The sequence below is a fragment of the Sapajus apella genome, unplaced genomic scaffold, assembly GCF_009761245.1.
Source record: "Sapajus apella isolate SASKATOON/1434 unplaced genomic scaffold, GSC_monkey_1.0 scaffold128, whole genome shotgun sequence".
Taxonomy (NCBI): domain Eukaryota; kingdom Metazoa; phylum Chordata; class Mammalia; order Primates; family Cebidae; genus Sapajus; species Sapajus apella.
The window spans coordinates 4412531-4437072 of record NW_022437068.1 but is presented as its reverse complement, the minus strand read 5'-3'; the positions used below and the strand labels follow the sequence as shown (position 1 = coordinate 4437072).

At 57.1% G+C, this 24542-nt stretch overlaps 1 protein-coding gene across 2 annotated transcripts in view; it reads right to left on the bottom strand.

Moving 5' to 3' along the window:
* Positions 1 to 24542, bottom strand: part of PLXND1 (plexin D1) — a 51539-nt gene that overhangs the window by 12464 nt on the left and 14533 nt on the right. For both annotated transcript variants that reach the window (XM_032262383.1, XM_032262384.1), the window contains exons 2-20: positions 21358 to 21534; positions 18602 to 18733; positions 18186 to 18286; positions 17966 to 18095; positions 16470 to 16647; positions 16210 to 16318; positions 15656 to 15758; positions 10647 to 10751; positions 8136 to 8225; positions 7835 to 7928; positions 6757 to 6911; positions 6017 to 6168; positions 5257 to 5356; positions 5025 to 5164; positions 4095 to 4262; positions 3927 to 4017; positions 3459 to 3722; positions 3209 to 3358; positions 2238 to 2352 (exon numbers count right to left, since the gene is read on the bottom strand). In XM_032262383.1, the coding sequence (XP_032118274.1) occupies positions 2238 to 2352; positions 3209 to 3358; positions 3459 to 3722; positions 3927 to 4017; positions 4095 to 4262; positions 5025 to 5164; positions 5257 to 5356; positions 6017 to 6168; positions 6757 to 6911; positions 7835 to 7928; positions 8136 to 8225; positions 10647 to 10751; positions 15656 to 15758; positions 16210 to 16318; positions 16470 to 16647; positions 17966 to 18095; positions 18186 to 18286; positions 18602 to 18733; positions 21358 to 21534 (2554 nt within the window). The remainder of the gene's footprint in view (positions 1 to 2237; positions 2353 to 3208; positions 3359 to 3458; positions 3723 to 3926; positions 4018 to 4094; positions 4263 to 5024; positions 5165 to 5256; positions 5357 to 6016; positions 6169 to 6756; positions 6912 to 7834; positions 7929 to 8135; positions 8226 to 10646; positions 10752 to 15655; positions 15759 to 16209; positions 16319 to 16469; positions 16648 to 17965; positions 18096 to 18185; positions 18287 to 18601; positions 18734 to 21357; positions 21535 to 24542) is intronic.

Genomic DNA, 24542 nt, shown 5'->3' with positions numbered 1-24542 from the left:
TGTGTGTGTGTGTGTGTGTGTGTGTGTGTGTGTGTGTGTGTGTGTGTCTAATAGTGGTTAACAGTGGCTTTCCATGGGTGAGAGGATTCGAGGTGACTTCCGTTTTCTTTCTGCTTTTGAGCATCTTCTGTTCCTTCTACCATGACCAGGTGTTACTTGTAAATTAAGAAACTTTTAAAAGCAGATTACAAAGCAGTATTACATTATAATCCTTTTCTGGGAAGGGAAGGAATATATATGTATAAATATATACACAATATATATAATATAAATATATATAATGTATTAAAATATCTATTAAGGCTGGGCGTGGCGGCTCACGCCTATAATCCCAGCATTTTGGGAGGCCAAGGTGGGTGGATCATCTTAGGTCAGGAGTTCGAGACCAGCCTGACCAACATGGAGAAACCCTGTCTCTACTAAAAATATAAAAATTAGCCAGGCGTGGTGGCAGGCACCTGTAATCCCAACTACTCAGAAGGCTGAGGCAGGAGAATTGCCTGAACCTGACAGACAGAGGTTGAGGTGAGCCAAGATCGCTCCAGCCTGGGCAACAAGAGTGAAACTCCATCTCAAAAAAAAAAAAAAAAAAAATCTATTAATATATAGTATTTTCAGAAGAGAGACTGGGAGGAAACACACAAAAATACACAGGGTATTAATGATGGGTATTTTTTTTTCCTTTTATCTTCTTTCAGTTTTTCCAAAAATTTTCTGCATTGAATATACTCATTTTAAAAATAAAACAGCTTTATTGCGATATAATATATATACCATATAATTCAGTAATTTGAAGTGTATACTTCAATAGTTTCTTCTTCTTTCTTTTGAGACAGAGTCTTGCTCTGACACCCAGGCTGAAGTACAGTGGTGTGATCACAGCTCACTGCAGCCTTGACCTCCCAGGCTCAGGTGATCCTCCCACCTCAGCCTCCCAAGTAGCTGGGATTACAGACTTGCACCACCATGCCCAGGTAATTTTGTAGAGGTAAAGTTTTACCATGTTGCCCAAGCTGGTCTTGAACTCCTGGGCTCAAGTTATCCATCCACCTTGGCCTCCCAAAGTACTAGGACTACAGGTATGAGCCACTGTGCCTGGCCTAATTCAGTGGTTTCTAGTATATTCACCGAGTTGTGCAACCACCACCACTAATTTTAGATCATTTTTACTGCCCTAAGAAGACCTGTTCCCATTCAGCAGTCACTCCCATTCATCCTCTCCCCAGCCCCTGGCAATCGCCATTCAGCTTTTGGTCTATGGATTTCCCTATTCTACACATTTCATAGAAATGAGAACAAGTGGACTCAGGGAGAGGAGCATCACACACTGGGGTAGTTAGGGGGGTAGGGGAGAGACAGCGGGGGGTGGGGAGGGATTACATGGGGAGAAATGCCAGATATAGTATGTACCTAAAGTAAAAAAAAAAAGAAAGAAATGGTATCATACAATATGCAGCCTTCAGTGAGTTTTCTTTTGGTTAGCGTCACATTTTCAAGGTGCATGCCTATGGTGGCGTGGGTCAGTACTCCACTCCTTTTATGGATAATTCTCCATTATATAAATAGATCACATTTCGTTTAACCATTTATCATTGATGGATATTTGGGTTGTTTTGACTTCTTGGTTATTATAAATAATGTTGCTATAAACGTGTCTACAAGTTTTTGCATGGATGAGTTTTCATTTCTCTTGAGCAGACAGCTAGGAGTGTAATTGCTGGGTCATAGGTCATAGGGTAATTCTATGTTTCCCGTCATAGAAACTGCCAAAATGTTTTCCAAAGCAGCTGCCCTTTTTATGTTCGCTCCAGTAGCATATGATGGCTCCGGTTTCTCTGCTACATGGAGTCTATTGCTTTCATGACCATTATTTTGACAGTGATATAGCCCACCAGACATGTAGGTTAATTTTCCCTGAGTAACCCTCTCTTAAGTATCTTCAGTAGCTCCCTATTGATGGGAGAAGATGGTTCCAAATTTCTCTGCTTGGCATTCATGGCCTGGGCCCAGCATATCCCCCCCCCACCACCTACCATCTTCTACCCATTGGTGCATTGTCGCTGGGGCCGGTTCACACCTCCCCCGACCTCCGGGTGCCTAACCTGTTCCCACGGCCAAGCCTTTGTTCAAGCTGTGCTGCATCCCCTCCTGCCTTCTCCCATCTGCCAATCTTCAGCAGGGCTGGGACAAGGTGGCAGGCCTGCCCTCCAGGGTATCCTGAGGGTGGGGCTCCTTACCCACCACGGAGAGCAGCAGCAGGATGCTACAGATGACGATGGACACGACGATGGCTGTCTCGCTGCCCCCCAGCTGCAGTGTGGCGATGGTCTGGTTGAAGTTCCCTACCTGGATCTGTACAGAGGTTGGGGAAGGGGGTTGTAGCTTTCCTGGACTTATGCTCTGGTTCTGCTCCTCACTTGCTGTGTGGCCTTGGGCAAATTACCTAATCTCTCTGAGCCTCAGGTGCCACATTGATAACATAGAGATGACAAAGTCCACCTCCTGGGGACACTGGGAGGGCTAAATGAGGGCTTGTCAAGCCCTTGGTCCTGGGCCTGGCACAGGTGACTCAATACAAGGGCTGTGATTATTATTGCAGCCTGGGAGGAGTGGTGGATGAGCCAGAGGAAGGCAGTTCATGGGGCTTGGGTGCTGTCCCCAAGTATCTGCAGGGCTGCCCTGGGACCAGTGGGCAGGTAAGGCGTGAGGACTCAAGAGGGCAGGACTGCAATTGAGGTACAGGTAAAAGGGAACTTTCCCAGTCAGAGCCATCCTGGGGTGGCACGTGCTACTTGGGAGAGAGTGAGCTCCCCATCCCAGGAGGCATGCAGGCAGATACAGTGCAGAAAAGATCCCGCATTCTGGCCTCTCTCTGCTCTTCCTGCTCCCCTGCCCTCCATGCCTCTACACAAGGCCTGGCAGCCCAGGCTCTAGGATAGACACCAAGTGATATGGGGACAACTGCTCATGGCTTCTGAACATCCAGCCCCATCGGGTCTGATGGGACCCATCACTGACCTCAAGCAAGTCACTAAGTTCTTGGGCCTCAGTCAAGTGGGGATGTAAAGCTCTGCTTTGCTTTGCTGGCCTGAGCTATTGAGCGTGAAAATGCTCAGTGAGTTCAGGTGCTGGGTAAGGGGCAGATGCTTGGCAGACAGGCCAGGGCTGGGGGCTGGGTCTGCCCTGCTCCGGCACCCCATCCACTCACTGTGATGGGCAGCTGCCCCTCAGTCTCGCCCAGGGACTCGTTGACCGAGCAGTGGATGACTCTGTCAGAGACAATCTGGATGTCGCAGCTCACTTGGCCTATCTTGACCTGGTACTCGTGACTCTGGAGCCCCAGACTGTCCTGCTCCTTCTGTGGATGCAAAGGGGGGCACTCGTGGGGAGGTGCTCCTGAGGCCCACGGCTGAGGCTGGCTCTCTCACCCCCGCCTACCCAGCCCCTGAGGTGCTCACGTGGATGACGAGGGTGAGGGGTTCCCCGGGGTGGTGCTTGATCCATTTTTCCCTCTTGGCCGTGGAGAACTGTGGGTTGGGGAGGTAGTCCAGGTGGAACCTGCTGCCCTGCTGTGCCTCCTCAGGGTCCAGCAGCTCCTCAGCCACAGCCAGCTCATCTGCGTAGGCCCGCCCATTGATGAAGAAGTCCACTGGCGCCGATGCGTTGCTCAGGGCCCCAGGGGATGGGCAGGTGATGAGGGTGGAGTTGAGAACCTTGCAGAGCTAGTGCAGGAGGGCCAGGGGCCGAGGCATGGATGCAGGATGGATGGACGGACATGGAGAGACAGGGGAAGTGGGGTTTGAGGAGACACGGAGGCAGAGGGAGGAAGAGGGGATGGTGATGCAGTCAGAGGAGACCTGGTCAGTTAGGGCCCTGGCTGTGCCTGGGCCACCCCCTCCCACCCATCAGGCCCCCAGCTGCCTCACCGTGGGCTCCCGGCCGATGTGGTGCACGGTCATGGACACATTCTGCACCATATGGAAATGCTCGCCAGCCACCGTGATGGTCCTGCCGCCACTGTGGGGGATGACGAGACCCATCAGTCCATCTGTAGCCCCAGAGAGCCTGGGGGAAGGGAGAGGTATCAGTCTCACCTGACAGGGCTGCGGTGGGGACTGATGGCTGTGATGACTGGGTTCTCCGTGTACCAGAAGGTGAGGTTGCCGTGCACGCAGTCCCGACGCTCGAAGCGCACACACACGGGCACCGGAGCCGCCAGGGCCGCCTCAGGCACAGTGCAGGCGACGCTGGTGTCTGTGCGCCTGGGGGAGCAGCAGCTTATCAGCAGGGCCTGCCTCCTGCAGCTCACCCACCGCCAAAGCCCCTGAGACCTGGGGCACAGGCCCATGCACTTGGCCCGGGATTCAAGGCCTCCTCAACTGGTCCCAACTCATCTTCTGCCCTGTTAGCACCCAACTGTTTCCTTATACTTTCAAATTCTGCCCCATCCCACCTTCTCTGGAAAGCCTTCCCAAATCTTCTCTCCTGTCCCCACCCCTGGTAAAGCCTCTCTTCCCAGATCCCTGAAGGCATTGACTTTTCTCCCAATCCTGGCCCTGCTAGATGTTCCGACTTCCTGTGGGTGTGTCTGCCCTTCGCCTGAGGGCTATACTGGGCTCCTCTTGGTGTCCACAGCAATGCCCATTAGTAGGGTCTGGTACACAATAAGTGCATAACAAAGACAAAGGTGTTTTGCCACGAGGCTCCAACCACATCCCTGCCACTCACCATACCCCTGGGCCAGTCTGAATATCTGAGTGTGCCATCAACACCCTTCTCATCACAGCTGTCACTTAAGGAGCACCTACTGTATACCTGGCACAAAGCCCTTCTCCCAATTACTGGTACTATTATTACCAGCTGAGGAAACTAAGGCTCAGAGAGGGGAAGGGGCTTGGCTTAGGGGACACGGCCAGTGAAGACCCAGGTGACACTTGGCTCAAGGATGTCACCTCCAGCCGGCCAGTCCCTGAGCACATTGATTTCTCTGGGCTGGAAGAGGTGGGCCAGGCCTAGGGGCTTACATGAGCTCCCTGCAGGGGTCTGTGTCATTCATCAGGACCTGGAGCTCGGAGCCCACGTGGAGATCACTCCCATGGATGGTGATCCTGGTGCCCCCAGCCTTGGGGCCCATGGCAGGCTCCAGGGAGTGGACCAGGGGCAGCTGTGGGAGGAAGGCAGGTATTTGGGCCTTAGGCCAGCCCCTGGGAGCGTGCGTGCTGGGTGGGCCGGATGGTGGGCTGCAGCCCCCCTTACCACGTAGGAGAAGCGGTCCCGAGACTTGCCCTCCTTGGAGGCGTTCACTGTCACCACGTCTGAGAGTAGCCCTGGGGCTGGCCCCGTGACACACACAATCCTGAGGGGAGATGCTGTGGTCAGTGGGGGCGGCCAGCAGGTCCTCAGCCCCCACAGCCACCCTGGAGCCAGGCTAAGGGATCATCCCACTCCATGCCACACTTCCAATGCCTTCTAGGTATAATTCACCCCGTGAGTTTCCCACCCTTCTGCAACTGTAAGACAAGGAGGTGGGATAAGACGGTCTCTGATCACGAGAACATCTGCTGGGCTGGGCTGGTAGACGCCGGTTCTTCCACATGCCTGATGCACGGCCTCCCGAAAGGAAAGCCAACTGTCTCTGCTCACGCACATTGCCTAGGGCCCCTCTGGGCAAGGCCCAGATCTCTAAGCATGCCAGTAGCCCCAGCCTTTCTTAACTGGAAATGATTTTCCTCAGAGCAAGGCTTAGGTGGAAGAAGGGCTGAGCTCGGGTAGCCTGTGAGGGCTTCCCAGAGGAGTGGGCATCAGGGCCCGAGCTGGAAGCATAAAGCAGATGCCCCGAGCAGAAATGGCAGGATGTGTGGTGGGAACGGCTTTGGCACAGGGCCAGAGGCCCGAAAGCAACAGGTGGCCAGAGAGCAGTAGAGTGAGGATTTAGGACGGGTAGGGGGGTGGGGGGGACAGAGAGCAGAGGCTGACACTGTTGGAGAGGGTGGGCAGGGGCACCGTGGCTACTCACTCCTCCGACACCGTGTATCTGTCAGGCAGTGGCTCACAGGCCACCCCACCAATCCACACGCCGTGGGCCACGTCACTGAGCCGCCGGCCCAGGTTCCTGCCTCGGATGGTCAGCAGGGTCCCGCCGTCCAACGGGCCACTCAGGGGTTCAATCTGCCAGGTGAACCGAGAGAGGGGCGAATAGGGTCTGAGGATGGGAGGCCAGCAGGCTTCTGACCGCAGTCATAAGCACCTAGCAGGGCAGGGCATGCAGACCCGCTGCTTAAAGGAAGGTCTGGAGGCTCAGGCAGGGCTGGGACTGTGACCACTTGGCAGGACACCGCACTGCCAAGGACAACCTGGGTGTGTGTTACTGAGCCCACATTGGCCTGGGGACGCCACTTAGCGGATCTCCTGGAGGATGCTGAGGTCAGCTCCCAGGGGCCATGTCTGGTCACGTCATTGGTGGCTTTAGTGATCACGGTATCCCCAAAAATAACGACACTCAGCCCTCGGCGTCTCCACCATGCCACACTTCCAATTCCCTCTATGATAATTTATTCATCTCCTTATTTATTACTGTCCACCTCCCCCACTGAAACGTCAGCTCTGTGAGCAGAGCACTTCCTTTTGTTCACAGGTGATCCTGCACCCAGGTGCTGGTGTGTGTGCCATTGAGTCCCCAAGGAGCGGGACCCTCCTGGGTGCTGCACATGCCATGCCGGTGTGCAGGTGCCACGTGCCTCCACAGGGCTTGCTTACCTCACGGATCTCGGGGGCAGGGCAGGTGCCAGGCAGGGGCTGCAGGGGACCCCGCAGGCGGCAGCCGTCACTCCACACGCACAGGTGACCCAGGTCTTCACGGCCCAGGCACTGGGAACAGTCAGGGCTGCCAGTGGCGCAGTTGTAGACCACGGCTAGAGAGACGTGGGGTAGCTCAGTCAGCCCCACTCTCAGAGTGCGCCCCATCAGCGGTGTCCCCTTCACACTCACCATCAGTGTGGTGTCCCACCCAGAGGCAGTCCTGGTTCTGGGGTTCAGGACCCCGTGAGGTTCTTAGCCCTTTCCCCAAACCCCGGGGTCTGTGCTGGGCACAGTGCCCGCTTGATTGATTTCCTTCCCCTCACAGACTCCAGCTGGGAGCCTCGGGTCAGGCTCACTTTATGGAGAGGAGGCTGAGGCTGAGAGAGGAGGGACTCACCCAAGCTCACAAGGCCTGTGGGTGGTGGAGCTCTACCCAGGTCTCAGTGGGTCGGATCACCCCTGGTGGGGACCCAGGATGCTGGAGACCCCTGAGTAATGTGGGCTCTGAGGACTCGGGAGCTTCAAACCCTCCAAGTAGCCCAAGGAGGAGGGCAGGGAGGGTTCTCCAGGGCCTTGGGTATGCAGGGATGTTCTGGGGCCTTCATGGTGGGAATCTGGAGGGCACCACATCCACCAGGGATGCCCAAGACTCCCCGTGAACAGAGGGGCGTCTGGAGAGTTGACCCAACACAGACAGTCCCAGCAACTGTGCAGCCACCATTCGAGGGGCGCGGGGTGCTCAACCCTGCCCCAGATGCCGCGCTCAAGGATGGGCGAGCCCCGGCTCAGCAGGTCCTCACAAGCTCTGCAGAGACTATGTGCTGTTTTGCATGGGTATAAGCAGGCTTGGAAAGGCAGGGGAAAGCAGGCATGGAGACTCTAAGGCCTGGAGCCTGGGGCAGAATGGCAGGGCTGGGATATGAGGCTGTGTATGTGCTGGGGAACAACATGGGGACATCTGTGGCTTTGGGGCAACCACTGGAATAAGTCCCACAAGGCTGAGCCCCACCCACCGCGCTGAGGCCCCATGGCCCACCTGTCATGGGCTCAGGGCTGTCCAGGAATCGGGCTGGCTGCCCCTTTAGCTGGAGACTGAGTGGGAACACCTGGCTTTTCTGGGTCGTATGCAGCTGCAAAAGGACGGAAAAGAGCATGGGGGCGTGGGTGGTGTCTGGGGCTCTGCTGGGGGTGGGTGTCCTAGAGGCAGATGAGGGTGGGGCTGCTGGGGATGGGGGATGGGGAAGCAGAAGGTACAGAGGGGCAGGGCAGGGTGAGGAGTACAGCATCTGGACTTATGCAGGCCCACCCTCCACCCATGCTGGAGTCACCCCACTCACCACCACCTGGTCACAGCGTACGATGGACTCATTCACCCACACAGCCTCGAAGACCTCCTCCAGCCCAAAACTACACTCCAGGGCTGCACCCTGTGGGAAACGGAGTGGGAGGCGGGTTTGAGGAAAGCCAAGCCAGCATGCATCGCCCTCCAACTCCAGCAGGACAGCATGGGCTGCTGTTGGAAAGGTGGGCTTCGTTGAACTGTCAGTCCTTTGTCCGGGCTGTCTCGTTCCCCCAGATCCCCTTCCCGGCCATCACATCCAGTGCTTGAGGGAGGCCAAGAATGCAAGAATGCCAAGAACTTTGGCCTCGTGCTCTCAGCGCCACTAAAAGCCTCTCCAGCATCCCCAATGGTCTGACCCAGGGTCCTTGTATTCAGCTCCTAAGGCACCACTCCCAGTGGGGCTCCCCTGCTCTTCCAGCCTTACCACCTCCTACCTTGCCCTACCAGGCCCTGCCCAGGTGTGCCCCAACACTCAACACAGCCAGGCTCTCCTGCCCCGGCCTTTGCCCAAGCCTTCCCCTCCACCTGAATAGCTGTCTCTCTTCCTACCACCCAGCAAAGCTCAATCCAGCTCAGAAGCCCCCTGTTCTGAAGTCTTCCCAGATGCTCCCCTCAAATCAAAGGGGTGTGCCTCACTTGATCCTCATTCATTGCCTCAGCAGCAAGTATTCAGGTGTCTGCTGGGGCGCTGTGAAGCTCCGAGAGCTGCCCCCATCCCTGTGTGCCGGGCACCACCCTTAGCCCCTTGCCCTGCTGTTTACTTGTCTCCTCTCCCACTCAGGAGGGTGAGGGCTGGGCCTCAGCCCCTCTGACACCACCCCTAAGGGCAGCAGAAAGCAGCTGGAAGAGCCCCGGCCTGGGTTCAAACCCCACCTCTGCATCTTCCCAGCTGTGTGACCTCATGCAAGTCGCCTCCACTTCTCTGAGGCTTGGTTTTCCTACCTGGACAACGGGAGTAGGGTTGCAGGGAAAACCGGAGACTGTGTACCTCAGAGGGCTGCACACTGTAGGTGCCTCATATGTGCTTGCTATCATTAGTATGCAGGAAGTATCCAATAATGTTTGTGTCATGGGTACACAGGGCTCAGTTCCCCAGGCTCATCTGGCCCTCTCAGGAGCAGCACCAGTACTATTTGCTGAGTGAACAGACTCAGGTTTTGTGTATTAAGCCAAGCCCCAGCCAGCCGCGTGGCAGAGCTTCCTGTTTATGTCCCTGTGGCTGGCAGATGTGACACCCTGAGGAGAGTGCAGGTCAATCTCTCTCTTTTTCTGGGGTCCCAGCCCGGAAGCTAACACAGGAAAGTGGCTGCTGACGGGGCCAAAAACCTGTGTTGTCCCCTGCCATGCTGAGCTGGAGACGGGTCCCTCCTCTGAGTCCTCAGCCACCTCAGGATAGCACAGCCAGCCTGTCCCAGGCCTCCCCAGGGTGTACGCTCAGCGAACAGGCCCCCACCGGCTGCCTTCAGTGTTCTAGGAGCAGGCCAGGGGGCAGGAGGGCAGGGGCCCCTGCAGCGCAATCAGAGCAGAGGCTGCCCCGCCACACAGCTGGGAAGAATCCCCAGGACTCAAGTCAGGCTCTTGCCTCCCCATCCCCGGGCCCACAGCCCAGGGGCAGAGCCATCCTGCCCACCCACTCAGGCCCCTGGCTGCTCCTGGAGGCGCTTGCCCCAACTCTTGCAGGGTGGGGCTTGAGGGCTGAGGGCAGGCCTCCCAACACATCCCAGATGCCCGGCACGTGGCCCCCACGTGTGACAGCCCTCATGGGCCTCAGCTCCTCCATGGAAGCAACAGATGGCGAGTTCCAGGGAGCTGGGGAGGGGGATGGCTGGCATGCCTCCAGGACTCATCAACGCTTCCCACCCAAGACGTGCCTCCAGGAGGGGACCAGAAAGGAGCTGCGTCCCCACCCCCAGCCCAGATGGTGAGGGCGGGGCTGGTTGCAAAGACGAGCACTGGATAGGGAGTCCAGGGCCAAGCAGAAGTCCAGCCCTGTGCTGTGTGACCCAGTATCGTCTACTTTTCCTTCCTGGGCCTCATCTTCCCCATCTGGACAATGAGGAATGGGGTGGCTGAGAGGTTCTCCGGTCCTTCTGCAGGGAAGACATGGAAGCCAACCACAGGGCAGCGGGCTTGGCGGTGGGCGGGTGTGTCCAGGTCACAGCTTAGGCTAAGGGGAGGCGGGATAGGGCCCAACACGGGCAGTGTCCACCCTCCAGCTGCAGCATGGGCAGGACAGCCTGGGGGCACTGGCTTCCTTTTGGCAGCTGCTGGCACCTGGCTGTCCCCCTTGGCCTGGCCCTCACCACTTCCTCTTCCTGCAACCAGAGTGGGGCTTCCTCATGTGGAATGTGGAAACTCAGAGAAAGAAAAGCAAAGCCCACACAGGAACCATGGCGCTGCAACAGACCCAGAGCAGGGGTCACACCGGGACACAGGGGCAGTTAGTGACCTGCGTGCTCCTGGCCTCCTCCTGGCCCCACCTGGGACTGGCCTGGCCTCTACTTACTTGGAAAAAGGCAGCGTTGGCCAGAGGCACCAGGATGTTCTGAGAGCCACCCGTGGGCACGGGCGCCAGGGGTGAGGGCAGGGTCCGGGGGCAGTCCTGAGGGCTCTGCAGAGGAAACCGGAGGAGAGAGTGACACAGGAGCATTTCAGAGAAGAGGCAGGAGGACTCACTGTGCCCCAGCCTGCCCCGTGCGGTCCTGCCTCCCTGGGGAGAAAACTCTAGTCATTTAGTCCTAATGGCCACCACCACCCTGTGCCTCCCACCTACCACTGCCTTCCAACCTATGGGCAGGTCACATTGGCCCCATTTAAAGATGAGGAAGGTGGGCATAGGCAGATGGGATAACTCGCCTGGTCTTGGGCCCAGTTTCCTCCACGAGTGCTCCCGGGCCTCAGAGGAGGCTGGCAGGCTGAGCTCCAGGCCCAGCTCCTCCCTGTCTCTGGGCCTTACCTTTCCCAGCAGTAGAACCAGGAGCTGCACCCACTCCCCGAGACACCCCTAGGGCTGAAACTCCAGCTTCCTGACTGGCCCGTGTTAAGCAATTCAGAAAAGAAAAATCTAGAGCTTCCCAACAGCCCATAGGAAAGGCACAGGGAGGGCTCCGAACGCCAGGAGGACATTTCAGAGGGCCAGGTACCACAAGTCTCCAGGGGACACCCCTCCCCATGGCCTGAGTACAAGTCACAGCCTCTGGGTGAAGGTGCCAGCCCCAGATACTCCCAGGAAGGGCCCGGGCTCTCGGGGTCACAGCACGTGATTGGCCCTTGTTTAGTGGTGAAGTCACTGAGGCCTGGTGAAGCAGCTGCTTCAGGGAGGGAGGGAGGAGGGGGGAAAGGAGGGAGGAGAAAGGAAAGGAGGGAGGGAGGGAAGGGAGGGAGGGAGGGAGGGAGAAGGGAGGAGGGATGGAAGGGAAGAGGAAGGAGGAAGGGTGGAAGGATGGAAGGGGAGATTCTGAGCCTCTGAGCACAGTGAGTTGCCCGAGGCAGAGCGCAGGGCCGGTCCCCGAAGCCCCAGACGCCCGACTCTGGTGTCCTCTGAGCTGGGGCATTGTTAAGATGCAGACATCCAACCCCACTGCAGGGATTCAAGGCTGTCTCCAGGCTCCTGAGGTCCAGGCCCCACTGCACAGAACAAGAAACTGAGGCCTGGGGGAAGGGCAGAGACCAGGGGCAGGGCTGTTCCCACCACATCCACTAGTGACTGCTCTGAGCTAGGAAGTACAGACCCCTCAGCCTGCCCTGGGTCCTCCAGCCCTGGTGGCTCCGGTGAGCCATTCCTGCCTCCTCCCACTCCTGAGTCTGACCTGCGGGGACCATAAGCAGAGCAGAACTGGGGACCTTGGAGCAGCCACACCCATGCCAAGGAGCCTACAACCACTCTTCAGCCCAGGGGCTTCCTACTCTGCCCTCCTGCCCAAGTCTGGTTGTGGAAGGATCTGGGTTAGAATCAGGCCAAGAAGCAAAAGCGCCCATGGGCCACGTGTGTCCACATGAGGTCATCCGGCCAGGCCAAAGGCCTTGGGACAAATGTAGGGGACTTCTTTATTCCACATCAGATAAGGGCAGGATAGGGACTGATTTCCCTCAGGACCCCAGCCCAAAACCAGACGTCAAGAGGATGCCAGTGCCCACAACAGCACAGATGATGATAACGGATACTGTGGCGTTGCCAGCTCATCTAGCCCTCCCTCCGCCGGGACCGTTCTGAGCACTTTGCACTCTGTGTTCTGCTCCCAACAACCCTAGAAGGTAGACGCTATCATTACACTCATTTTACAGAATGGGAAACTGAGACACATAGGAGCAAAACAGTTTGCCTACGGTGAAATGGCCAGCACAGGAACACTCCAGTTGTCCAGAACGTTTGCTGACCACGAGGCCAGAGTGGTGAGTTCTCCAAGGGACAGGGCCTGGTATAGACCTCAGGAGCCTTGGCTGGAGCAGCAGCATAGCCAGGCCTGGGTGCTGCCGGCTCCCTGTGTCAGAGCACACGAGCCACTGACCCTCTCCAGGCCTCCGTGCTCCTACACCAAGGAAAGGCTCTCTCTAGGCAAAGCCCCCACACAGAGCCGGCCCCAGGCCCTCTGCAGACCTCAGGCTGCCCTCCTGTGCTGTGTGTAAACCCTATGGAATCCCAGGGCACGGAACCCACGTTTCCACTCGGGCCTTCAAGCCGCTGCCAGATCTGCTTTGCAGCTGGCAGGGACCCAGCCTGTCCTCCTGGCCCCAGCCCATCGGTGGGTAGGTGCCAATGAGAAGCCTGAGGCGTGAGAGTCAGGGCAGGAGGCGTTCTCACAAGAGGGCCCCCACAGCGAATGATGTGGGACCATGCCCAAGGGCCACCCCACTTCCCTTGGCCACTTGTAACCCTTGGCCATGTGGATATTCACCCCTATTCTACAGAACCGAGGCTGGAGGAGTCCTCATGGCTCTCACAGGGCCTCTCCTAAGCTCCAAGGGTAGAAATGGTGTCCCATACCATCAGGGCACTCAACGATCCAGGGACCCTGAGTCCCCCTGGCCTGGTCCCTTCCTACCTCTCTGCACCCCCAGGGGCCCCCACAATTGCCCCCATGTTCCTACTACTCCACTCTCTGCACTGGCCCCTCGTGATCACTCACCCCTAAGAGTGGTCCTTGGGAAGCTACCTCATCCCTCCAGCACCTGCAAACAGGGTGCACATCCAGCTTCCTCCCTGCCTCCCCCAAAGCTGGAGCCCTCCTTCCAGCATCCTCCACCTCCCACGTCTTTCGTGTGGGGACCATGAGGGACAATGGGAACGCGGCAGGAGGCTCAGGCCCTAGCACCTCCCTTCCCAGGGACACTTCTTCCAGCTCCCGAGGGGCCAGGTGGTGTGCAGATCCTGCTGCCCACTGTCTGCCCAGAGACCATGGTGCCACTACGACTAACTGGCACTTCATTAAATGCCAAATTAAGCATCAGTTCAGAGCCTCCTGCAAGCCTGGGACAGAGCTGCCTCTTCTGCTAGATTGCAGTAATTCTCACATAGCCCTTCTTCGTGCCCCCAGCCCAGCTCCTGGCCTGCAGAACTGCAGACCCGGGGGACAGCCATCTGAAGGGGCACTGCCATGGAACCCCCTCCCAGCTGGTGAGCTCCTATGCATCTCTTAAGAACTGGCAAAAGGTCCCCTCTCAAGAGAAATCATCTCTGGCCCACCCACACAGTGGCCCTCAGTTCCCAAGGTGTATGGTGGCTTTGTAGTGAGTACCTACTATGTGCCAAGTATAGAGTTGGTGCCTAACGGGCATAATTCCAGATCCCCACCAAAGCCGTTGAGGCAGTTTCCGTTTTATAGATGGAGAAACAGAGGCATAGAGAGATTCAGTAGCTTCCCCAAGATCACACAGCCACAGTCCCACCTGAGGCTTTTGGCTGGAAGGAAGATGTGGTTGAGATGGGGGCCCCAAACAAGAGCAGGAGTCCTAGTGGGGCCCTGACTGTAGAATCTGGAGGTCCAGGAGCAGCCCAGGGCTCCCCTATGGTTTAGCTGCACAGACTCCACTGGGCTCCCCTCCCATGCTGGCAGCACCCCTACAATGCCCCTCTTTGAGTTAAGCATGGCCCCTGCTGGGCTCTTCTTCAAAGCAGTTATGGGGGTCAGGCAGGAGGTGCTCCCAGCCCCTTCCTTAGCACCTCAGAAGATTCTCTGAGCCCAGTGCCAAGAGGCTGGAGCTGCAGAGGCTCTGGGTGCTGGGGCTGCTTCCCTAGGATGTGTGCCCAGGGTGGGGCCCCAGTGACCTCCTTCTGTAGGGAGCTAGGACACCAGGTGCCATGTTGGCTACCTCAGTTGTGCCATCTGGCAAATGGGCAGGAGCAGCCTTTTCCTGGAGAGATGAGCTGCCGGGACCCTCGTGCTCCACCCCAGCCCTCCTCAGCCCTGATATGGGCCAGGTCTGAGAGGAGACGAGCTGTGATCTTAGGACCCTGGCACATCCCACCTGGCTGGGCCTTATCGCCACAGCCAATGTCCCAGGCATCCCACTTTGCCATCCCTGGCATGGGCTGCAGTGGCCTTAGAGGGTTCCTGGGCAAAGGTGAGAGGCCACCTGGAAAGTGAACACGTCCCAGAAACCAACCAGGGGCGAGGTATGTGGCATGTCCATTTTTACTGTATTTTTACACTAAAAAGCCTAGATTGATCCATTTTTACATTTCCTCCTCTTGCCCCTTCTCACCATTTAATCACCATTTAGTTGATTGAACCCAGCCGCCATGCAGTACCGGGGCAGGCCTGGCCCCTCAACAATCATGGAGTCAGACTGCAGGCCCCTAGGGACTGACACGAGCAAGAGGACCCGGGAGTCAGACTGCAGGCCCCTAGGGACTGACACCAGCAAGAGGACCCGGGAGCGTGTGGTTTCTGAGGCCAGCCTGTCCTCCCTGTCCAGGGACAGCTGCAGCACCACCTGCCCTTGGGATGCCACCGCTGGTGCAGAAACCCAGGCAGGGCCCTTTCCACCCAGTTCCTAGTTTTCAGAAGAGGGGAGAATATGGGCTCCAGGAGCAGAGGGACTTGGGTTAAGGCCCAATCTGGTACTGCCTGGCTGGGCGACCTTAAGCAAATCACCTCTGTAGGCCTTGAGGACAAATGAATGCCCTGAACACCTAGGGTTGTTGAAATGGTATTCCTACTGCAGGTGGGGGTGTAAACTGGCTCAGGCTTTCTGGAAGGCAGTTGAGCTCAAGGTGTAAAACTATGGCCACACCATCACCCCAATATGTCATTCTAAGAAGCAGTCGTCAGGGAATCATCAAGGATATGCATAGTGCCCTGGCTATATCGAAACGAAAGAAAGAGGAAGTACTCGGTATGTCCAGCAACGGGGGTGGGTTCCGCGCGCCACGGTATGTGATGAGCCCCTCATCGCTGTTAAAGCCAAAGCTAAGGAGGAATATGCAAGGGCATGGATACTCTCTCAATGTGTGAATTTTTTTTAAAAAAAGGTAATGAAACAGTAGAGGCAGGGGGACCCCCAAGCCTGGCTTACCGTGGGGTTTGGCGAGGCCTCGCACCGGGTCTGGTTGGAGACACAGGAGTGCTGCTGGGCGCACCAGAAACAGGGCCACTGTGCCGACAGGCAACTGGTGCAGCTGGAAGACAGGGGGTCCCTCAACTCCTGGTTCCCCACCCCTCACTTCATCCCTGTTCCAGGAACTGAACCCAGAAGGCAGATCCCAGCACAGGGAAAGGTCTTTCTCACGTCAGAGCTGCCTGGGAGGGATTGGGTCTTTAAGGTAGTGAGCAGCCTGCTATAAGAGGTATACAAAGAGGAGTTAGAAGAGACGGGGCCTTTAGGAGACTAAACTGAGTATAATCAAAGTTCTTTGCCCCGTCCAGCCTGGCTGTCTGCAGAGGCCGGGCATCAGGCAGTATGTATTTATTGTGGAATGAATAAATGTGCTGGTGAATAAACAACTCAGAGGCCTGTCTACCTCTACGATGCTATGATTTTTCTTCCCAGGGCCCCCTGACAGCAAAGACCCTTCCTGGGGATGAGTCCCTCCCTCCACCACTTGGAGGCAAGCCCCCCACGCCACTCACGCTGTGTGGGGGTACACTTGTGCAATTCGGCTGCAGTCGTAGATGGTGAAATTGGCCCTGACGATGTTCCGCCCATTGACCCTCACAGACATCTCGATGGTCATGTGGTCTGCAATGGATGGGGAAGCCAGGGAGAGGGCATGGGGGCAGGGATTGCCACCAACATCAGAGACTGTGGCCTCGGGCCCCCTGCCATCCCCATGCCTGAAAGTCCACCATTCTGCCCCTCCAGGGCTGTGCCAATAGCCCAGTGTGCTTACCCTGGTTGGGGGGGAAGGGCGGGAACCGGTCCCTCGGCAGGAGGTTGCAGTAGGCAATCTGGTGACCAAAGGCAGGGCCCGGGACCCGAGCCACGGTGCGGATATCGTTCCCATAGTCACAGGCCATCTCCATGGTGCTGAGGCTGGGCAGGCTGCCTGAGACCTGCAAGATCATGCCCTGGGGGCAAGGGGCCCTCAGCTCTGGGGGCCTGGGCTACGCCCCTCACAGTCAGTCGTAGGGCTGTGCACCGACCCAGCGATGACGTCTGGCCCTGCCTGAATGTCCCCTAGGGGAAGGGGTGGTGAAGCCAGGACTCAGGGCTAGAAGGCTATGCCCTACATGTGACCCTCTGAGCCTCAGTTTCCCCAGCTGCAAAATGAAACCTCTTACAGTGGTCAAGAAGGCTCTGCATGATCTGGCCCCTGTGACCTCTGACCCCATCCCCTAATACTCTCCAAAACAGGTGATCTTGTTCCTGCTTCAGGCCCTTTGCACTGGCAGTTCCCTCTGCCCGAGGGGACCTGGCCTGAGATGTCTGCACCCACAACCTGCTCCCCACCCCCGCTCCGCTTTCGTTTTCTCCACAGTACTTAGCATCACCTTCAGGTTTTATCTTGCCTATTCTCCTCCCCAACGAGCTTGGGGCCAGGGGTCTGTCCTGATCACTGATGTGTCCCCAGGGTCTAGAGCTGTGCTTGGCACATAGTAGGTGCTCAATAATATTTGTCCAAGGAATGAATGACTGAATGAATGAGGGAAGAACTCTGTGATGTGTGATTAACACCAGGGTGGGGCAGAGGAACCTCAGATGCTAAGCAGCTACAGGCCGGGGCTGGGCTGTCAGAACACCCCAGGGTGAGAGAGGAGGACCCCCATCCTCACAGAAGTCACTGAGAGCTGGCTGTACGGGGCCCAGAACTGTCTGACCCTCAGCTCCCACCCCTTGCCAGGGCCCAGAATCCCCCACCGCCAAGGCTGCACAAGCCAGGGGAAGCCCCAGCCCCCTGCCTTACAGGTTTATGTTTCTGAGATGAGAAACTGCAGTCTGGTACCTGGTGGTCCCTCCTCCCCTCCCTGTGCTGGGAAAAGGTGGATGGGACTCGCTGTCCTCCCATCCTCCAACTTGTCCCCTCCCTCCTGGGTCTCTGGAAGCTGCCTGAGTTTAGATTTCAGCGCTACCACTACCTAGCTGTGTGACCTGCAGCAAGTCGTTTTTACCCTCGGTGCCTCAGTTTCCCCACCTGTAAAATGGGGATGTTAAAAGAATCTGCTTCACAGGGTGTGTGAGGCCTAACAGAGCAGGACATCACACACAGAGCACGTGCCTGTCTCCTACTAGGTGCTCGGGAAAGCCCAGTCATTGTCACTGTTCTATTTGTTTTCAGGTCCTTGGGTCACCATGGGTGGGGGTCTCCACCTCTCAGGGTCTGGGTGTTGGGTGAAGAGAGGCTCCCCTCTGTATCCTGAGCTGGGCCTTGCCTCCCCAGGGACTCACTGGGTACTCCTGGTGCATATCGATCTCAGCAGGGAGGATGGTCATGGCAGGACAGCGGCTGGAGCCCTCACTGGCACTGGTCCAGAAATGCTGCTGGCTGGAGTTGGCGCAGTCCTGCTGCAAGGTGCACCTGGGGTGGCACCACAGGGTCAGGACCCAGGTTGGCTCCTCCCACCCCCACAGCCCTCCTGGCCCAGCTGCTGCTGGTCTCCAGCCTCACCGTGACTCCAGGGCGCACCAGCCACAGTAGGCATCTGCCGCACCCACGCAGTCCCCACAGGTGGAGTGCACATCGCAGGCAGCGACCTTCACCTTGGCTATCTGGGGGCAGAGGTGGGGATCCAGCTCAATGGGACTGCCAGCCTCTCTCTTGGGGAGGTGGTATGGTCAGCATGGCAAGGGCCATGAGAGGCTAGGGAAACTGAGGCTCAATACTTTAATGGGAGAACATGGGAGACAAGATTTCCTTGCAGAGGCGGGATCCATGCTGAGAGACAGAGGGCAAGGTGGAGGCAGCAGATAAGGGTGATGGAGGGAGGAGGGTGCTCCTGGAAGAGGAACAGCATGTGCAAAAGCCAGGCAAGCAAGAGAGCTCGCTAGCACTGGGATGGCATTGGGCTGGGGCTCTGGCCTCACCTGGTGGGATGTCATCAGATAAAGGTAACCGGAGTCTGCTGGGTCAAACTGCATGACATGGTGCACGGGCTCCCCGTAGGCCACGGTCACCACCCGCCTGCTCACCACCTGCATGTTCTCATTCAGGCTGATCTGCGGGGGTGGCAGGCATCAGGGTACTGGAGCCCATAGAAGGGGGAGGCCAAACCCAGGGGACAACCTGAGCCAGGTCTGGGGGCTCCACCTCCCCATCCTGTCTTGGACCCTTCAGGTGGGGTGGAAATCACAGGCATGCAGGGGAGGGCGCTGGGCCCAGCCTCAATGCTTCTGCCTCTGCTGTGCCCCCCATGAGCTCCCTCTGGGCTCTTCTCCAATGCATCCCGCCCTGTGAATGCGTGCGGGCTTTGCAGTTTACAAGACGTGCTCTGGGAGGCTGTCAGGCACCATGGCTAAGGGCAGGGGCTTGGGTTTGGATTCTGGCTTTGACACCGATGAGCTCCACACTGTTTAAGTCATACAAGTTGCCTCCCCTCTCTGAGCCTGTTTGCTGAGCTAATGGGCAGGCGAGCCATGAGCATCAAATAAGACAGGCCAGGCTGGCGGGGTCAGGCCCGGGGTTCATTCCTGGGCTGACGTCTCATTCCTCCCCCCATGCCCATTTCACAGAGGAGGAATCTGAGTCTGGGAGCGGCCGAGGGAACTGGCAAGAGGCACAAAGTGAAGAGATCTCAAGGCTACAATGCAAACCAGGCCCGCCTGACCCCACAGCCCAAGGCTTAAGGCTGGGGGTGTGGAACCAAGGCACAGGGAGGAGGAAGACCAGGACTACCTGGGGCCTAGAAGCTCTCTGGCTCTGAGGGACCCTCTGCGTGTCCTCCTGAGGAGCACGATGCCCGTCAGAGCCCTACCAAACTCTGCTCTTTCTCACCTGCCCGCCGCCCGCCGTTCCCAGTGTGCTGCCTTGTCTGGGCCCTGCCAGCCCCGGGCTGGGCATCTGGAGGTGGGGCCAGTGATCTGGATGCCTCCCAGGCCAGCTCCTTCCCTAGCCTTCCTCCTGGGGCTCCCAAGCCCTTCATGACTCCCTTCGGCTTATGGAATGAACCTGTTCTGGCACTTGAAGCCCTGGTGATCTAACCCAGACAACCTCAGGCTCACCTCCACCCCTCAACCCTGCTCACACATTCCAGCCTCCAGGCCTTTGCCTGTGCTGTGCTCTCCTCTGGAATATTTCTTCCCTTCCCCTTCTAGCAATGCACACATGAGGCCCAGAAGCCTCTACACACCAAGTCAAAATTACCTTCTCCCCACGCTTCCACAGGCTTTGTCCCAGCCTGAGACACTCCTGTCCCAGGTGGGCTCTAGGTGGAGCCTTGCAGGGGCTCCCTACCTCCAGGCATCCAGTGAACACTCAGTTCATTTCCCTCCTTCAATTGTTTATTGAGCACCTACTGTACCCCAGGGCCTGTGCTGGTTGTGGTGATTTAAGGCCCGAGCGGGGCAGGGTTGGCCGGAGACAGAGGCCACACTGCGTAGGGTGGTAGGTGAGGGGCTCCAGGCTGTGGCGCCGTGTAGGCTGTGGGCCAGCTCCTGCTGTGTGACTCTGGGGCAGTCATTTCGCCTCTCAGAGCCTCAACGTCCTCATCTGTGGCATGGGAATCATGCCTCTGCATCCCTAGCAGGGGTATGAGAATTAAGTAAGATGATGCCCTTTAAGCTCTGGGTAAAGCAGCCTCGTTGGTGTCAGGGGATGGAGGAGGGGCCTGGCTCATGTTCCCAAGCCAGCGCACCAAGGCTCGGAGGGGAGAAGCGACTGCTCCCTGGTCACAAAGCTGGAAGCGGTGGAGCCAGACTCCAAATGCTACTATCTGGCCCCAAACCACGAGCCCCATTAGCCACTGCCTCCACTGGGGACCCTCAATGGGGGGCCCAAAGGCTGAGGACGCACCCAAGCCCTACTTCCTTGCTCTCCCCCACTGCAGCGGTGGGGTCCTGGGATTCCACTCCCCATGTCCACGCAGCCCACAACGTCTGCCCAAGCAGTGGGTGGGGGGACTTGGATGATCAGATCTGAGCAGATAGGCCAGCCCTGGTGCATGAATGGAATGGTGGTGCTTAGCTGAGTCTCCTGACAGGGAGCAGGAGAGGTGGCTGGGTTGGGGGTAGGTCCAGGGCTGCACCTGGGGGTCTGGCCCAGGACCCACCATGTCCATCCTGCCCCAGAGCAGGGAAACTGGATTCTGGGCATCTCCTCCCAGTTCCAGGATCTCAGGGCCACGGGCTGGGGTACAGTTAACTCCCGCCAATCACCCTGGGATGGGGCGGCCCGCAGGGCTGGGGAGGAAAAACGAATGCACGTCCCTGCTTACCAGGCTGGGGCCTTAACCTGCCAAAGCCCTACAACAGCTTACAGCCCTTAACAGACAGGGAAACTGAGGCCTGGAGAGAGAATATGTGTTGCCCAAGGTCAAAGGGCCAACAAATGGCAGAACCCAGACATTTGAACTCAGACTCGTCCGCCTTCAAAGCCCCGGTCCTACAGCCTCCGAGAGAGGGCCCTCTCCGAGCCCTGCTTTCCCTCCTCTGTACAGAAGACACCTATATTATGAGCGGTAGCGGAAAAAAAAACTTGCAAAAACTTTATAAACTGTAAAGTGCTAGGCAAGTGGGAGAAAACAGAGTCAGGCTCGACCTGTAGTAGCCCCGAGTATAGACTGACCCCCCTCAGCCCACCCCCAGGGGAGCCTCCCACCCCAACCCCTTCCCCACCCTGTGCCTACCTTGAGGAGCCGCCCATTGACCGTGCCCAGGAAGACCGCCGTGTAGTTGTCGATGCTGGCCACGGCCACAGAGGTGAGGCCCAGGGCGCGGAATATGGGCGTAGCCTCCAGGGGCTGCAGGATGGACAGTGGGTGCTGCAGATGAGGGGCTCCACAGTCCAGGTGCTCTGGATGGAGCTGGAAGAGGAACGGCACGTCAGACCTGGCCTCCAGAACCTCTCCAGCTCCCCACCCGCACAGCAGGCTGGGGTCTCAGGCCCTGGCATGAGAGCTTTCAAGTCTTGTTCCTACTTTATATCCCTGGTGCTGGGCTGAGGCCCAAACACAAGTGAGACCCCATCCCCAAGCCCAGGCCCAGCCCTGACCTTGCGTTGGTTAAAGAGCTGCCCCAGGGAGATGACGTTCAAGGTATATGGGAACCAGCAGGCAAGCGAACAGGTCAGGTTTGATTTTAAAGAGTCTCAGGAAGCCAGCCAGGGTGAGAGCTACACCTCCATGCCCTGGCTGGGCACAGCTGGGAAGAGCAGAGAGTCAACACCAGATCACTGGAGGTCACGTCAGCCTCAGCTTACCCACTGACACCCAGGAGGTATGCCTCTTGCCTCGGCTGTTTTCCTACAGCCCCGTTGGCTCTGTGTCTCCACAGCAACCACAGGCTTTTCTCCTGCCAGGTGTCTGCTCCGACCCCAGGACCACTACCCCAAAGCCCCAGCAGCTTGCACGACTCCAGGTGGAGGCCTCCCTAAACTGCAGCCCTTCCTTCCCTCCCCAAGCACCCATCCCCTCATCAGCCCACATTACAGTGGGGACAAATGGGTGTGTCACAATACACAGTCCTAGTCCACATGGGCCCAGTGTCACCCATGCCCTCCAGCAGCAAATTGGCTGCGGCTCACAGGGCAGCTGTGAGAGGTGACTCCACGTCTGGGCCCTCCCCTGAACTTGCTCCTACCTTCCCTTCCTTCTGCTGGGTCTTGGTATGTCCAAAAGTTCCTGGTACAATTTGTACAAAAATAGAAAACAGGCCTCTAGGAAGTGACCCTGAGACAATAACTATGCAAATCCAAAAAGACACAGGCACAAGGGTGATGCCGAGGAGTGAAAAGGGGACACAGACATGTCAGACGGCACGGAGTTCGTCCGTCATGGCTTGTCATCCATGAGAGCAGCCCCCACCCCGCAGTGACACCATAAGCCCATGCCGATTACAAGAAAAGTCACAGGATGTCGTGAGCCCAAACTGGTGCATAAACAGTAAAGTAATACTACTCACGACAGTAAACATAACAACAGGCTACATTTACTGGGAATTGACACTGTACCAGGCCAGTACACTGACTCCCAGAACCCTAGCAGTCCTGGGGGCCCTATCTCACAGATGGGGAAACTGAGACTCAGAGAGGAAGATGGCTAACTGCAATGTCATGCCCCCAGGACTGACCCAGGCAGCAGACTTGAGCCCACGCCTCAGCTGCATTTGGAAATCAGAGGCTCTGAGTAGGACTCGAGGAGGTCACCAGAATGCAGCATTGGAGCCATCTTTAGGGCAAAGCTTGAGAGAGACTTTTCTTTTTCAATTCCTTGTCTATGGTTTTTGCAGGCTTAAACCACTGATGATGTGCCTGCCTGGTTGTTGCACAAAGGCTCAACTAGTTTTCAAAAGAAAGCAACAAATAGTGGGTCCTTCTATCCTTGGGCAAATAAACACAGTTTCGGCCGGATGGGCTTTTATGCTGGGGCTGTTTCCAGCACATCCCTGGGGGCCAAGCACTGAGCCCAGAGGTAGGATGGGCTGGGGATAGCCTGGACCAACATACAGGAAGGAATGGTCTTCCAAAGGACAGCGGGTGGTGACCCGGGCAAGGCACTTCACCTCTGAGCCTCAGTCTACTCAACTACAAAATGGGTACATACACGGCATCTGTCACTTAGAGGCTGGGATGAATCCTTTATTTTTTATTTTTTGTTTTTTGTTTGAGATGGAGTCTCGCTCTGTAGCCCAGGCTGGAGTGCAGTGGCGTGATCTCGGCTCACTGCAAACTCTGCCTCCCAGGTCCCGGCTCAAGCAATTCTTCTACCTCAGCCTCCCAAGTACCTGGGATTACAGGCACGAGCCACCATGCCCAGCTACTTTTCGTATTTTTTGGTAGGGACGGGATTTTACCATGTTGGCCAGTCTGGTCTTGAACTCCTGACCTCGTGATCCACCTGCCTTGGCCTCCCAAAGTGCTGGGAGTCCTTCATTTTAAAGTGTTTATGCAGTACATGGCCCAAAGTAAGTGCCCAGGAAGTGTTAGCTGATACTATTGCATTTCAGACATGATTGCTGCTTATGTTATTATGAAGTAGAAGTTACCCAGGTTCAACTGCTGATCACAAAAGAAATAAAATTCAGGGCAAATCATACCTACCTCAAAAGCTTTTGGGCAGCCCTCTTCTCACCTGGACAGCCCTCCCGGCCCTCTTCATTTGCCAGGACCACTCTTGCCCGCCACACTGACATTGCCTATTGGCTAACACAGCTGCCAAATGAGCCCTTTAAAAATGCAAAGCAGGTCTCCCCCCACCCCACCATTCAAGCCCTCCCATGATTTCCAGGACACTCAGAATAAATCTTGAATCCTACCTCCTCCCATGGGTCCCCTGATCTAACTCCATCCCACAGCCCCCTCGCCCTTGCTCCTTCACCCCAGCCACACTGGCCTCATTTCTGTGCCTCAAATATCACCAGCTCGGTCCTGCCTCAGGACCTCTGGCCTGGGCGCTCCCTCTGCCCGGGAAGCCATTCCCCAGAGAGCCGCCCCTCCGTTTCTCCTCTCTCTCAGCGCCAGTACTGACCTGCCCGACTCCATCCTGTGTGTGTTCGAGTTGGGGACAGCCCTGGAAGGTGGGTGCTGAGCCGTCTCCCCAGCTGCCCCAACCAGGCTGGGTCCCACCCCTCAGCAACCCTGCAGCTGCAGGGAAGAGGTGAGGTGGGCTCTTCACCACTCCAAGGGATGCTTTTCCTAGGGTCTAGGTAACTAGGTAACTTTTTTCACTGAATATGAATTACTTGCCTCACTAAAAAATAAGTTGTTTCAAAATTAAAATTGTGACCCCCCCCCCCCACCACCAAGGGAACAAGCTCTGGAAGGGGAGACCTGGGAGGCCCCAGATGACACCTTCCTGCCAGGGTGGGGTCCTGG